Source organism: Lissotriton helveticus, chromosome 1_1 (genome assembly GCF_964261635.1).
Source record: "Lissotriton helveticus chromosome 1_1, aLisHel1.1, whole genome shotgun sequence".
Classification (NCBI taxonomy): Eukaryota; Metazoa; Chordata; class Amphibia; order Caudata; family Salamandridae; genus Lissotriton; species Lissotriton helveticus.
Genome location: NC_136057.1, coordinates 170,046,295 through 170,062,298, shown reverse-complemented (window position 1 = coordinate 170,062,298; position 16,004 = coordinate 170,046,295). Strand labels below are relative to the sequence as shown.

The 16,004-nt window shown below is 49.8% G+C and overlaps 1 protein-coding gene across 2 annotated transcripts in view; it reads right to left on the bottom strand.

The window, feature by feature from the left end:
- KDM4A (lysine demethylase 4A) overlaps positions 1-16,004 on the bottom strand; it is a 458,146-nt gene that overhangs the window by 117,327 nt on the left and 324,815 nt on the right. For both annotated transcript variants that reach the window (XM_078660668.1, XM_078660737.1), the window contains one exon: positions 1,305-1,486. In XM_078660668.1, the coding sequence (XP_078516794.1) occupies positions 1,305-1,486 (182 nt within the window). The remainder of the gene's footprint in view (positions 1-1,304; positions 1,487-16,004) is intronic.

The following is a 16,004-nucleotide window of genomic DNA, read 5'->3' as shown; positions in this document are numbered from 1 at the left end:
AAATAGTTACAAATATAAATACATTTAATTTACTGGTAAAAAATATCTAAAAACAAAACATTTTTGTTTCATTTGAACTTATTTAATTACATTAGTTGTTATATTAACCCCTTCCATGCTGATGATGGCCCCCGTCCGTCATGCATCACGGTGGAGCACAAAAAGTATGCAGATCAGAGATAAAGCTTCACAGAGAAAGAAGGTATTAAATAGAGACTGCCAAGAAAATATAGAGATGCAAAAAGAGTAGTGACTTAATTTGGCAGCGCTAAACACCCATCCCTTGTAAGACCCATCTACCACGGTAGACCATCATCTTGATGCTGGCAGCGACATATGATGGCGATGAAGCACAATTCTAAATAAATGTGAAGGAAGGCCTCTATAGTGTGCAGAGTAGTAGCAACAAGCACAAGGAAGTGACAGCATGCACACATAGCAATTACCTGGCGGACAGCCTTGGTGCATGCAAAGAAAACATCAGCGTCAAGTCTTTCTCTGTTGAAAGGTTTACAGCAGCATGTACAGAGGACACAGTGTGCACACTGCAGCAGCAGCATGAGAAGACTCACAAAGCAACAAGCATACTCACAGAGCAGAGAGGGGGTGTACATAACAATAAGGATGACCTCCTGGGATGATAAAGTACAGGCAAATGTAGAGTACTGTGAGGGTACATGCATCAGAGACAGCATGCACACAAAGCCACAGGAGCATACATTCAGCAGTGAGTGCAAAGCAACGCTAAAATTCCCACACTACCACAACAGCACGCGCACACAGCAGCGAGAGAGAGCTCAGTGATGGCTTGTGCACACTGCAGTGAGCGAGCAGAAGCAGCACCTGTGGGTACACTGGTTGAGTGTAAAAAAAAACCTGCTTGAAACATGAAACCATCACAGAGAAGTGATTGTGTAGACACGGGGATTGTGAGCTCACATTTGTACAGAGCACCTGCTGAAACTCCAGAGGCACATGCACCCTGGGCATTGTGTGCACAGAATTAAGTGAAAATGTGCATACAAAAGTAGGGATGACCTGCTGGTAGGTCTGTAATAGCATGCACAAATAGCAGTGAGAGTGCACACAAGGCAGCAAACACACATAATACACAGCAGTAGACATGGACCACTTGGTAGGTGTGGAAAACATGCCCAGTGGATGGTGGAAGCATACATACAGTACTGGTGATAAGCAACATAGTGGGGAGAACATGCTGGGAGGTCTGGGATGCACACAAGCAACACGCCCATACACAGGCATACAGATCAGAGAGAGTGAGCCCACACAGCAGTAGGAAGTACCTGCTGGAACATCTGGAAGAGCATGCATACAGAGCAGTAAGGTGCCACTCGGCTCATCGCTCTGTTATATTCCTGCTCTGCCTGGAAATTGGGAGGTCTATTCTGCCAGAGCTGGGTGAGAGGCTTGGCCCAGGCCTCCGTCTCTTCAGGTTCCTCTTCTACGGACTGCTGCTCTGGCATTTCTGGAAAAAGAAAAAAACACATGAAACAAATTAGATGAATATGGATCTGCCACATGCGAACACAAGGGCTGCTGCTGAGACCTTTACGCGTCATAGAATACAGGAATGAACAGACATTTTAAAAGGTCCAATAGGGTACATTAAAGTTTGGAAGGAGGAACATCACAGAACATGTGGCAGCATTTCTCTGTTATCATCTGTGGGGCACTCATTCGCAGAGAATACAGAGACGTAGTGATAATGATGATGTGGTCACCTGATCAGGACTGTCCCGGTTCTTCCTCTGGTACCACTGCTCAGTCGTTAAAATGTTGCTGGTATGCTGAGAGAAATGTCCTCTGTAGGACTTCGAAAAGCTGCGTTCTAGTGCTCCGTCAGTTGTTTTCTTTTTTTTAACAAATCTGTTTTATTACCATTTTTCCCAAAGTACAGTACAGATTTCATAGGTGTTAGCAACAATGCAAGCACGGTGGCATAGGTGTATCAAGCAGAAAGTCACGTTCACAATAGGATAATATGCTGTGTTTACAACGACCAAGGCGTGCAATAAGTGAAACATGAAATATTTGCCTACTATTAACCAAACCATGATGCTCGTGTCTAATTTCGAACTCCAGGACTGTTCAGGAGCGTCAACACGCCGGGTTCTCGCCCAACCGCTTGAGTCAGGGTAAAACCCCCTCAGCTTGAGCATACGATTAAGTAGCATGCATCATGAAACAGAAAAAGGAAAAAACTATAACTACAGCGGCAAAGACCATAATCACAATCCACTCCTCCTACCACACCCCCTTTCTCACTCTCTTTCTCTCCCCCCCTCCCCCCAAACCCCCCATCCCCATCACTGCATTAGGCACGCAGCCACAGGCTACTACAATGTCTGCACGACCATCGTCATGGCTCATTGGAACCGGAACCATACGTGGCAAGCGAATTCAGTGGGGGAACCGCCCGTGGCATGCCCACATCCTCATGTGTGTCCCTTAACCCCTCCGTGTCACCCTCCCCATCTAGCCTCTGCAAAGTAATAAGCATGTGCTCCCATCGTTCCGCTATAGGTTCCTTCCTAAGCCCCAGGGTTTCCTCTCGGCGTATGGAATTCTGCTCGGGCCCACGCCTGGAGGGAGGAAGTCCACGCCCGTACGTGTGGCGGGTCACGTGCTTTCCACCTTCCCGTGAGGAGACGCTTCGCCACCACAAGCCCCAGGTCAAGAAAGCGGGATGACACCTTCTCCTTGGGGGGTGTCGAAGTGGTGTAAGATATATTCGGGCCAGGCGAAGGGGATAGTGCGGTTTGTGCATCTTCTCAACAGATTGCAAATGGTGCTCCAGTAAGTGCCCAGCCCAGGACAGCTCCACAGTGCATGCAGGAGTCCCGCTCCCAGCTCATTGCATCTGGGGCAGCGCGCATCTGTGCGACAGAAGTACTTGTTGATCAGCTCAGGCGTGAGGTAAGCCCTGTGGACAATGAAAAGCTGAATCTGGCAGAATCGCATATTTCTGGGGATGCGCACCGGGTTTTTAAGAACCCTTTCCCACTCTTTATCAGTCAGTGGCCTCCCCAGATCCAGCTCCCACTTTCCTCGGAGGGGGCCCAAGTTAGTTGCCGTGTGCTCCCTTAACGATGCCGCGAACCAGGTGCCTACCCCGCCCCATGACATGGAGATACTGTAGAGTTAAGTGCTGCTCAGGCTCCGTCGCCACGTCCCCCCAGCTGGCGGACAACTTCGCTATCAATCAACGGTGCAGTAAGAATCCCCCAGGCGAGAGCCCCCCCTCCCCTACCAGCGTCTTATATGCCACGAGCGCCCCATCTCCATAGAGATCACCAAGCGTCTGGACGTCAGCCTCCCGCCAGTCCGCGAGCATGGAGGATGTAAGCACCCCCTCACCACATGGAGAGCCCTCCAGTGGTATAGCAGGCGCGTAGGGAATCGTGCCACGGGTGCGACGCAAGACTCTCTGGCAACACGTTCATGCCACTGACAGCAGAAGCGGGGCAGGGCGCTCTACCGCTGCTAACGGGTGAAAAAGCTTAGTTATACGTGCTAAGGAGCACGGTGGCATCACTGTGGCCGTATCTTCCCTACCTTTATGCGCTAACCAGCGGGCGACCCACTGTAGTTGCGCGGCTAGGTAGTAGTGCTCAAAACAGGGGGCAGCCAGTACCCCTCTATCAGTGGGGAGGAAGAGTTTCGCTAGCGCCAACCTATGCCTGGAGGTGCCCCAGATAAAGTCCCGCAGCAGCTTATAGAGCATGGAGAAGAAGGAAGCCGGAATAAACAGAGGCAAATTGACAAAGTAGTACAGGAGTTGGGGAAGCATGACCATTTTGGCCAGAGCCACTCTGCTCTGTCAGTATTTTCTTGCCAGTAAACCCTACAATTAAGATAGTCCACTGAAGGTGCTCAATTTTATCCCCTTTCCAATTCGTCATCAAAGCTAGGACACCCAAAGTGTCAGTCCCCTCATCTCAGGTGGTGACTGGGCCTGGTGGCACTGCATTATTAGTCTAAGGGTGCATGCCTTTTATCTGTACCCCAGGCTCCCAACGTTTGAAGTATTACCATTCGCTCAAACTGCGGTCCCTCACCTTCATGTGTGAAGGCTACATGTATATTACTGTTATCAAGTAAATAGTGGGGTCCGTTTGTCCCCACGTATGCCCTGTCCAGGGTGCACATGGCAGCAGGTACATACTCCTTGTGGGGTCCGCCTCCCCAAAACCTGTTGTAACTGATGGGTGGCAGGTGGTGGAGGCTGTCGGGCCATTCACTTTGTCAGACTGCTCGAGATAAAGCCAGTGAGGCACTATGGTCCGTGAGGGGCTCAGTCCAACCTTGAATCTTCACAATTACCTAGACAGTACAAAGTGGTCCGACCTAAAGCTAATTGCTTCTGAAGCACTGGAAACATGGACTGCTAAGGGAAGTTGTACTTTTGCATGATAGAAGTAATAATTTCTTTTTAAAAAGTGCCTTTTGACTCTGCTTCACGTCTTAGCCACCGGTGTGATAAATGCTGGCTCCCAGTAGTGATAAGTTATACTCATTTGTATTTCTTAGAGACACTGCTTACCAGTGAAAAGAAAACATACTTACAGATGCAGAACCTCTTCTGCATTACATGTCTTTCCCTAGAGAGGGCAAAAGTCTAAATTTCTGCCCAAAGCCTTGCCCGAATGGGACCAGAAAAGACACCGAGAGCATAACTGCCCGTTTGAGGCATTGGGTGGCACTTTCCATGAAGAGAATGCACACTGATCCTGGAAGACCTGCGCATGGCCCGAGAGGGGAATCTGGACGGAGGAACTGAACTCTGAACATAATGAATATGCTACTTACCAGTATGCATCTGTTCTTGGCATGTAGGGCTGCTGACATTCATATCTATAGCATAGATCGCCGCCTAGTGTTGGGTCCGGATGATTGCACCTTGTTGTCCTGGAAGAGTCTTCGAAGTATCACGAGATAGGTGGCTCCTCCCCTGGACTACAGTGCGCATGGGCATCGACTCCATCCTTAGATTGTTTTTAGCCATTGTGGCAAAGATGGAGTGCAATAGTGTAAACGATGACCATGTGTAAGAGTATGTGTAAGAATAAGAAGTCTGCAACCGCTACGGGCGCCGGGGAGGAGGGCGGGCGATATGAATGTCAGCAGCCCTACATGCCAAGAACAGATGCATACTGGTAAGTAGCATATTCAGTTCGAGGCATGTGGGCTGCTGAATTCATATCTATAGCATAGAATACATAGCAGTCCCTCCACTAACGGCGGCTGCCTGTGCCAGTTGCAGAAACCTGAAAAAGTGTTCGAAGAACAGCCTGCCCTACAGCTGCCTGCTGCTTGTAATGTACGTCTACACAGTAATGCTTAGTGAACGTATGTGGTGTAGACCATGTGGCTGCTCTACATATGTCTTCCAAAGGAATATTGCCTAGGAACGCCATGGAGGCCCCCAACTTGCGAGGACCGTTAAAGTGCGCTTAGCCTTGTGATAGCAAATTTGAATGCACTTAACGATCCATCTGGCAATTCCTGCTTTGGAAATGGGGTTGCCTTTGTGCTGGGCTGAGAAGGCAACAAAGAGCTGTTGTGTTTTTCTTAAATCTTTTGTTCTGTCAATATAGTACATTAGCGCTCTTTTGACATCAAGAGTGAGGAGCATTCTTTCGGCGACAGTTTCGGGGTTTGGAAAGAATGCGGGCAGTTCTATGGTTTGATTGATATGAAACTGCGACACCACCTTTGGAAGAAACTTAGGGTTAGTGCGCAGCACAACCCTGTTGGAATGAATCTGAATAAATGGCTCTTGGACAGTGAGCGCCTGCAGCTCACTGACTCATCGTAGAGAAGTGATGGCAATGAGAAAAGCCACTTTCCATGTCAAGAATTGAATCTCACAGGAATGGAGAGGCTCAAAAGGTGGGCCCATCAACCTGGTGAGGACCACGTTGAGGTTCCACACAGGAGCTGGCGGGGTCCTGGGAGGGATGACGCGCTTCAGGCCTTCCAGGAAGGCCTTAACGGCTGGCCCTCTGAAAACAGAGAGATGCTGCCTGTTTTGGAGATAAGCCGCTATGGCGGATAAGTGTATCCGAATGGAAGCATATGCCAGATTGCATTTGTAGAGATGTAACAAATAGCAGATGATATCTGGAATGGATGCATCTAGCGGGTTGATATTGTGGGTAGTACAGTAAATGACAAACCGCTTCCATTTAGCTGCATACCAAGCTCGGGTAGTGGGCTTTCTAGCCTCCCGGATGATGTCCATGCATTCAGGAGGCATATTAAGGTAGCCAAACTAATACTTCAGGAGCCAGATCGCCAGGTTGAGCTGTTGCGGGTCTGGATGCTGAATGTCGCCATGGTTCTGCGTCAAAAGCCTGGGTGTGAGGCGCAGCCTTTGATGCGGCACCACGGAAAGTTCCAGAAACGTGGTGTACCATGGTTGGCGTGCCCATGTTGGAGCAACCAGGATGAGCGTCATCGAGTGTTGCTTGAGCTTTCTTGCCACCAGCGGGATTAGAGGCGCTGGGGGAAAAGCGTACGCAAATTTGCCTGACCAGTTCATCCATATCGCATTGCCCTGCGACTGTGGGTGAGGGAACCTGGCGGCAAAGTGTTGGCATTTTGCGTTTTCCTTTGTGGCAAACAGGTCTATCTGTGGATGACCCCACCTCTGGAAGTACGGGCGGAGCACTGATGGATGTAGCTCCCACTCGTGCATTTGGTGGCTGTACCTGCTGAGCAGGTCCGCCATCTGATTGTCCTTGCCCGGGAGGTGTTCCGCCATGAGGAAGATGTTCCGCTGAATGGCCCACTTCCACATGCTCTGAGCCAGATGAGACAACTGTGGAGAGTGTGTACCTCCCTGCTTTTGAATGTAGTACATGGCCGTCATGTTGTCCGTCCGGATCAACACGACTTTGTTGCACAGATGTACTTGGAACGCATTCAATGCCATGAAGATCGCCATCAGCTCTAAGTAGTTGATGTGCATCTTTTGTTGCTACGTCGTCCATAGTCCCTGCACCGTGTAGTGGAGCACATGAGCTCCCCACCCCTGGAGAGATGCGTCCGTCGTCAGGATAATCTGTGGCACAGGCTCTTGAAACGGTCGGCCCTTGCAAAGGTTGTGTGGATTCCACCAATGCAGAGAGCTGTATGCCCGACCGGTCACCAACACTAGGTCTTTCAACTGCCCGTGAGCCTGATTCCATTGACCTGCCAAGCACTCTTGGAGCGGACGCATATGGAGCCTCGCGTGTGGGACAATGAAGATGCAGGAGGCCATCATGCCTATCAACTGCATGAACACTCTTGCAGGCAGTGAGTGTTGTGGTCTGAACTGTAGGATTAGCGACTGCATGTTGCTTATCCTCGCCGGGTTCGGCTGAGCTGTAGCCGCCAACGTGTCTATCGTCGCGCCTTAATACTGCCGCACATGTGCTGGCTGAAGGTGCGACTTTGGATAGTTGAGCGAAAACCCCAGACTGTGAAGAAGGTGAATGGTGTGGGACATGTCGGCCGCGCACTGCTGGGCCGACTTTGCTTGAACAAGCCCGTCGTCCAGGTAAGGGTAGACATGGACGTTCTGTCTCCTGAGGTGCGCCGCCACTGTCGCCAGACATTTGGTAAATACTCTGGGGGCTGTGGTCACCCCGAAAGGAAGGACTTTGAATTGGTAATGCTTGTTTTGAATGGTGAACCTGAGGTATTTCCTGTGGGAGGGGTGGAGTGGGATGTGAAAGTAGGCATCCTTGAGGTCCAAGGTCGCGAGAAAGTCTCCTTTGTTCAGCAATGGAAGAACCTGTTGCAGTGTTAGCATGTGGAAATGTTCTGAGAGGATGTACCGGTTCAGGGGCCGTAGGTCTAGAATCGGTCGGAGTGTGCCGTCCTTTTTCGGGATTAAGAAGTACAGGGAATATACCCCTGTGCCTTCTTCCTCCACCGGCACGAGCTCTATTGCGCCCTTTTGCAGCATGGCCAGAACCTCCTGCTGCAATAAGTGCAAATGCTCTTGTGACATAGGACGTTGCTTTGGGGGCATGTTGGGTGGAGTGTCTGTCAGCTCTAAACAATAGCCGAACTGGATAAGTTGCTTGACCCACCTGTCCGTGGTGATGGAGTGCCACACTGACAGGAACCGCTGGAGTCTCCCCCCGATAGGTGTTGGGTGGTCGGGGGGCAGTGACAGGGAGTCACTGCTTGTTGGTGGCAGAGGAACGGGAACTGTTGTTGCCTCTGCCTCTGCCCTTTGAGCTGTTGCCCCGGTATCCTCCTCTACTCTGTTTGGGGTAGGATGACTGCGCCCCACTTTTGTTGAACTGCGACTGCTGTGACATTTGGCCTCTGGTAACACCCCGATTGCCTGAGGGACGAAAAGTGTTCCCACGAAACTGCTGTGACTGTAGAGCCCCCATGGACTTGGCAGTCTCAGTATCTTTTTTAATTTTTTCCAGTGTGGTGTCGACTTCAGGACCAAACAGCCTGTCGGGGTTGACTGGTTGGTTGAGGATGGTTGTCTGTATTTCGGGCTTGAACCCGGAAATTCGGAGCCAAGCCTGACTCCTCAGCATCACGCTAGTATTGATTGCCCTAGCCGCTGTATCAGCAACGTCAAGGGCGCACTTGATAGCAGCATTGGAAATGAGTTTGCCCTCTTGTATAAGCATCTCAGCCCCTTCCTTGTATTGGTCTGGCAGGTGTTGCAACAGGGTCTCTAGGGTGTCATAATGTGCCCTGTCGTATCTGGCCAACAGCGCCTGTGTGTTTGAAATGCGCCAGATGTTGGCCGCCTGTGCTGCTACCCTCTTCCCTGACGCCTCTAGCACTTTTGACTCTTTGTCCGGGGGAGGAGCTTCACCCGTGGTTTGAGAGTTAGCTCGTTTGCGAGCATTAGAGACCACCAAAGAGTCCAGCGGCAGTTGGCCCCTTATATACGTTGGATCGCCAGGTGCCGGTCTGTATTTCTTCTCAATCCGAGGGTTAACAACCCTTGCTCTCGTGGGTTCCTTAAAAATGTCTGCAGCATGCCTTAGGACCCCCTTTAGCATGGGAAGAGTTTTCACAGTTTTTCCCGCAGTGGAGAAAGTGTCAAAAAGGAAATCAGCTTCCACAGGGTCAGCATGCATATCCACATCATGGTTCTTAGCTGCCCTTTCTATCAAAGCATGAAATGCTGTGGAATCCTCGGTGGGAGACGTCTTGATGTTGAACACCTGAGGGTCAAGGGTTGCCTGCTGATCCCCCTGATCACCTATGTCCACCCACGAGTCCTGTTGCTCATCAGGCTCAATGTGGGCTGGGAAATTATACTCCTCATCCTGCTGCTCCCCATCGTCTCCATCTGAATAGGTGGGTGATGGCGTTGCCCCCCTTGCAGGGTGCTGAATGCTGGGTTCGACCAGTACAGGAGTATCCTCTTCAGGCCTTTTGCGTTTCAGGGGAATCCTGAAGGCCTCCAAAGGCTGTGATGCCGTAATCTTCCTCTTCAGAAGCGTTAGCTTCCCGGTATCGGCGTCGATGTACTGCTCCGACTGCTCAGACAAAGAGTGTTGCGGACGCGTGAAACCCCCAGCAGGGGGAGTCGACTTCGACCTCTCCGGGCCCTTTGGCACCGGTGCAAAGGCCTTCGGCGCCACCTTAGGTGGTAGCGTGAAAAGGATCTGCTTTGAAGCCTGTGGCGTTGGGACAGCCTTCTTTGCGGCGGAAGGGATCTTCGGTTCCGATGCGGAAGCTCTGTCCTTAATACGTTTTAGGGAGTCCGAGACCTGCTTGGTGAAGGAAGCGGACGGCTTCGTAGACCCGACCGACGTCTTCGGTCCACCTCCAGAGGAAGACTCGGGCGCCGACACCTTCTGCGTATCCGATGGAGGTGCACTGCGATCCCTGACCACAGCAGTGGACGTGGATGCCGACGACTTCGCCCCGGCAACTTTGACCTTTGGCGCCGTAGTGCCAGACCTCGGCTTCGCGCCCTTGGCAGCCGTTGTGTCGACAGGCCTGGTAGATTTCGGCTCGACGGCATTAGGGTGAACGGCCTCACCCGTTTTCTTTGGCTTCGGGTCGGCTGTCGCGCTCGGCACCGAGTCGACGGCCCTTCGTGAGCTGGGGTCCTCGACCACCTTCGCCACCGTTGAGGGTGCGACACTTTTCTTTGGCTTCGAGGCCACCGAAGACGACGGCGTCGATGGGGGAGCAGTCGTTTTCGGTTTCGATGGTGCATCGGCCATCTTAGTTGTTGTCGATACCGACAGTTCGGTTTCGATTTAGGTAATGGCGGCTCCGCCGAAGTGTCCGTGGCCGGGCCGGAAGGCGGGGCCGTGGATATTGGTGTAGGGTCTAGGGTAAGGCCATGTGGCGATCCTTCGACTCGAGCCTTAGTAAAACTACGAACGGGGTATAGCTCTTCCTCCGAGCTATCTTCCATGGCCCCGTAGGCCTCCTCGTCGTCTCCTACCTCCTCGACGATTTCCTCCACGTCTTGGCCCTCTGCGTCCGCTTCGTAGTCGGACTCGACGACCACCGAAGGAGGCGAAACTTGAAGATGGACCTGTTGCTCGTCCGCTTCTTCATTGACGAAGATGTCCACCGGTGCCGGAGCCGATCGCCGGGCCTCTAGGCGCGCCGCGCGCCTAAGCTTGCTGGTTTTCTTCGACCTAAACCTGGAACAGGCCATGCAGTTGGCCTCGTCGTGGTCCGGCGACAGGCATTTGTTGCAGACCGGGTGGACGTCGATGTGTGGGTATTTGGATCCACACACGGGACAGTGTTTGAATGGACTTCGTTCCATGCCGTCGAAGTCTTGCTGCGTCGACTGGGCCTCGATCCTCGAAGTATCACGACTCACGGGAAATCCGACTGGAAAGTTGGATGTAAGGGAGGCACAGAACGCGAACAATACCGACGGGTCAAAGAAGGCCTTTTGGCCTTGAAAAACTACGTTTTTGTCGATTCCGAACCGGAGTTAACGAAACCACATCCGAACCCAATGGCGGAAAAAAACAATCTAAGGATGGAGTCGATGCCCATGCGCACTGTAGTCCAGGGGAGGAGCCACCTATCTCGTGATACTTCGAAGACTCTTCCAGGACAACAAGGTGCAATCATCCGGACCCAACACTAGGCGGCGATCTATGCTAGAGAGTTTGAAGAATTTTCTGGATTCACATACTGTGCATTATTCTGCCTTCTAGTGGTTGGGTCTAAAATTCTCCAATATCCTAGTAGTCCTCCTCTCTTTTTTCTCCCTTTGTGTTTTTGGCATCTGAGTTCCCACCATTTGGAGTCTTATCCAAACACTCCTGATGTCATACGCCTTCCTCAGAAGCTCCCACATGTGGTCACCATCTTTAGATTCTTTTTTCTCTTTCTTCTTCTTTTTGCTTTCCCATCTTCTTGGGGAGGTGGGTGCGTCACCTGTGAATCCCGAAAATTCTTCAAGCTGCAAAATTACTCATACAGGTAAGAAACAATTTCGTTTTGCAGCGTGAATGTTTTCTAATTTGTCTAGCGCTCTTTCCACTTGATTGTTAGGCTCCTGAAAGAACCTGGATATATTAATTTTACAGATTTTTGTGAAAATATGGAATTACTTTGGGTAGGAATTGTGGATCTGTTCTCGTGACTATTCTATCCCTGTGGAATTGACAGTATAGCTCTTAGATTGTAAGTGCCTGTAGTTCACTCACCCTGCGAATAGATGTCATTGCAACAAGGAATGCTGTTTTCAGTATGAGCATCTTTACAGAGGCCTTGTGTGGAAGACCAAATGGTTTCCTCATTAGTTGTGTTAGTACCAAGTTTAAGTTCCATGTAGGAGCTGGCACCCACCTAGGTGGTGCTATCCTTTTTGCTTGTCCCAGGAATCTTTATTACCGTTGTGTCTTTAGTGTTGTTGGAAAATAACCCATTTTTTGGCACCACTTCGAGTATCCTTCCCATTTGGCTATGCAAGACTTCCTTGTTGTTAAGCCTTCTTGCTTCTCTGAGAATGGCCATTGTGTTTTCTGGTAAACCCAGGTGGCCAAACTATGCCCTCATGAAACATGCTATCAAACTGTAACTTTCTGGTTCCGGATGAAGAACTCTTCCTCTTTCCATTGACAGCAGGTCTTGTCTTGCTGTCTTGGTAGTCTCTGTATTTTGCCCTTCGCCATTTCTTTTAAGTCAGAGTACCACGTTTGCCTCACCCATTGAGGAGCAATGAATATTAGGGTCACATTTGAATGTTTGCATTTGTTGATTACCCAGTGTAACAGTGGTATTGAGGGGTGGGGGAAGGGGGAAGTAAGCAAATATCCCTGACGAGTTTATGAACAGAGCATTCCCCAGGGATTGGTGATGTCAATGTCTGGAAGCAAAGTGCTGCCATTTTGCGTTTGCTGATGTTGCGAATAGATCCATCATTCATGAACATCTATCTGAGTACTAATTGGTTGAGTTCCCACTAGTGGGAAAATTATGCTTGCCTGCTTAACTTTCCCGCTTGGACATGGTCCTCCCTGGAAGATGAACTGCTGGTAAGTGTATTTGTCTCTTATTGATCCACTTCCAGATTTTCAAAGCTAGTCTTGATAGAACAAGAGACTGTACTTCCCTGCTTGTTGAGCTAAAACATTGCAGTTGTGCTTTCACTTTGAACTAATAAGAGATTTTCCCCAAAGCTCTTTCTCAAAGGCTTTTAAGGCTAGGAACACTTCCTTTAGCTCCAGAACATTGATATGTTGTACTGCTTCTCGTTCCTTCCATAAACCTGTGACTTTGAGTGTGCCCATATGAGCTCCCCAATCCATACGAAAGGCATCTGTAGTAATGGTTACTGTTGGAGTTGGTTGGATAAACGGTCTTCCTGCTGTTAAATGTAATCTGTTCCACCATGCCATCTCCTCCTGTACTTTTTGTGTGACACCCACTAAATCCTCCTAACTGCCCGTGATTTGTGACCATTGGCTTTGTACCTATTCTTGAATCGGTTTCATATGTAGCCTTGCATATGGTATGAGAGGGATGCATAAGGCTATCTTCCAACAGTCCTCGTTGTCTGGTAGAGGAGAGTTTCTTGAAGTATTGATGCTATTGTTTTCTCGCAAGGATAAGACTTTGCTTCTGTTGAGTTGGTGATTGCCCCTAGAAATAAAAATGTTTTTTCCGGTTTTGGTGAGGATTTTGCTACGTATATTGAAAATCTTAGCCTGATCACCTTTTGTATGTCTGTTTGGCATTTGCTGAAAGAGCTTGCTCTGATTAGTCATCTAAGTAAGGATATACGTGCATCCCTTGTCTTCTTAAGTGCGCTGCCACTGGTGCTAGGCACTTTGTAAACACCCTTGATGCAGACGTTATCCTGAAGGCCAGTACCTTGAATTGATAGTGTGCCTGGTTTACTACAAACCGCAAATATCTCTTGTGTCTGTGATTCATTGGGATGTGCATAAAAGCATCTTGTAGGTCTATAGTTGCCATGTAATCAGTCTTTGGTAACTGTGGTATGTTCAGGAAAGTACCCCTTTTAGCCACTACCCCCCCCCCCCCACTTTTTGCCTGAATCTCATGCCCCTTTGACTGAATGTGCCATGGGTTCCTGCTAACCAGCTTCACAGCACCTGTATTCTTTCCCAAAACTGTACCTCTGTTTCCACATTTGGCACACCTCTGGCCTACATACAAGTCTCTTCTACAAGGTACTATTGGTACCAAGGGTATTGCGACCACAGAGGGTATCTAAGGGCTGAAGCATGTATTATGCCATCCCAAGAGATCCCTCGCCAAACACATAGACACTGCCACTGCAGCCTGCGTGTTTCTGTGCAGATAATAGTGAGGAGTCGAACTGACACACATCCCTGTCGGCCAAGCCTACCAACACTGTAAGAGGCATAGTTAAGTCACCCTTACAGCAGGCCTTATAGCCCTAACGCAGGGTGCACTATACCTCTAGTGAGGGCATAACTGCATGAACAGATCTGCCCCTATAGTGTCCAAGCCCATTTTTAGACACTAGAATTGCAGGGTGAAGCCATACTGAGACCATGGGATGAGAGCTTGTCACTACAAGTTCCACATCTCCATGAATTCCCAGATGTTTGGTACCAAACATCATAGATTAACGAGCCCACACTGATGACATTGCTGGATTCATTAATAAATGCACGCAGGGCACCTCAGAGGTGCCCCTTGAAAACCTACCCGTGTGTGCCTGACTGGTATGCACCAGCCTTACACTTCTAGACATGTTTCGAACCCCCTGAGGTGGGAGCCTTTTGCTCTCGTGGGTCAGAAACAAAGCATGCTTTGGGTGTAAGTGCTTCACACCTACCCCTAGGCAGGAACAGCATTGAAGGGCAGTGAACCGTAAAGTATCCCGTCCTTTCTTATGCTGACCTTGGCCGTTCCAGCTAGTGGAGATACCTGCTCTCCTGACCAAGCCCCACTTTTGACTGCAAGGTAGGCGGGAAAATTAGTAAGCAGGAGAGGTGTGTACCCTCTCAGCCAGTACCACCCCTAAGGTGTCATGAGCTAAAGTGACCCCTCCTTTGATAATCCACCATATTGTTTTGGAGGATTTTAGCCAACATGATTCGGGATAAGGGCCCACCTCCCCACCCCGGTAGAGCAGACATACAAAATGGGTGTAGTCACCCTAAAAGGTATGTAGCCCACTGGCTACTACCTTGTGACCACTAACACCCCTAAAAATAGTATTTAGGGGCACCCCTGAACCTTAATCCTTATTTCCTGATGACCGAAGAAGGACAAGAACATCCTGGAGCAGTTCAGCAGAAGAAGACTGAAGACACCCACTGACTTGGCCCCAGCCCTACCGTCCTACCTGCAGTCCTCAAAGATACGGAGACAAAAGATGACTTGTCCTGTAACCCAGCAACCTCCAAGAGCCTCCGGAAGGACTGCTGCCTCCAACAAAGACCTGAACTCCTGAGCACAGCTGCCCTGTTCAGCAAGAAACTCCAAGAAAGGCCTCTGTAACCTACGGAACTGCAAAACCCCGCTTCCAGATCCACCACTGCACCGGACACCTCAGGTCTGAGTCCAAGTGGCCCACCGGTTGCAGTGAGGTTCTCCAGCGATCCAGAGCCAGAGTCCGCCATTGGCTGACCCCTCATGGACTCCATGACGACGCATGCAGCCACAACACAAAGGTCCCCCTAACCTCAACCAGCTCCGGTAACGCTTTTCCGCTGTCACATCACACCTCTGCACCCGCAGCCCTCAAGCCTTGGGGAGCCCAACTGACGGTGTCCCGGTGTCTCTCAACATCCAAACTAACCTCCACAGCCATTGGTTTACTCCGTCCAGCATTCTGGTCTGAGCCTGCAGCCTTTGTTAGAAACCGCCGTCCCCTATTTGTATTGGGCACCTGGCGCTGTGTTGGCACTCTGCAACGTGCTCATCTCCTTGAAGTTGACCTCCAACTCCACTTTACTTACCTGTAAATTGCACGACTTCGAGTGCCCCCAGTCTACATTGGTTAACATTGGACACCTGACTTCGAATTTGACCTCAGCACCCGGCCACCTCAGTGCAGCTGGTGGTGCAGTCTTGGTACTCACTTGAACCCTGCTGTGATGATCTAAAACCCCGAATACTGATTTTGTAAGTAAAGTACTTACCTGTGAAATTGCATTCTTGTTTTCCTTCCATAGGACAACATTGCTCAATTGAAGTATAGCACCAAGTATATATTTTTCTGCATTGCAAAGTATTGCCATTTCTGAAACTGTAGATACCTTGCTGGACTGAAGTCTTGCATTAGGTTTTCATTTTCTGAATTGAAAAGTATTGCCACTTTTAAAACTGTACTTACCTGCAACAAAGCTTCTTTGGTTCAAGCAATAAAGTAACAAAGTGTATTTTTTTACAAACAATTGGTCTGGGATTTAGTCATTGAGTATGTGTTGCAAAATCATCCTGTGACCTGGGCACTCCCATGTTTTTTGCTGACTGGTACAGGTGGTAACTGACTGACTGTTCCTAGGCTCTGCCTAACC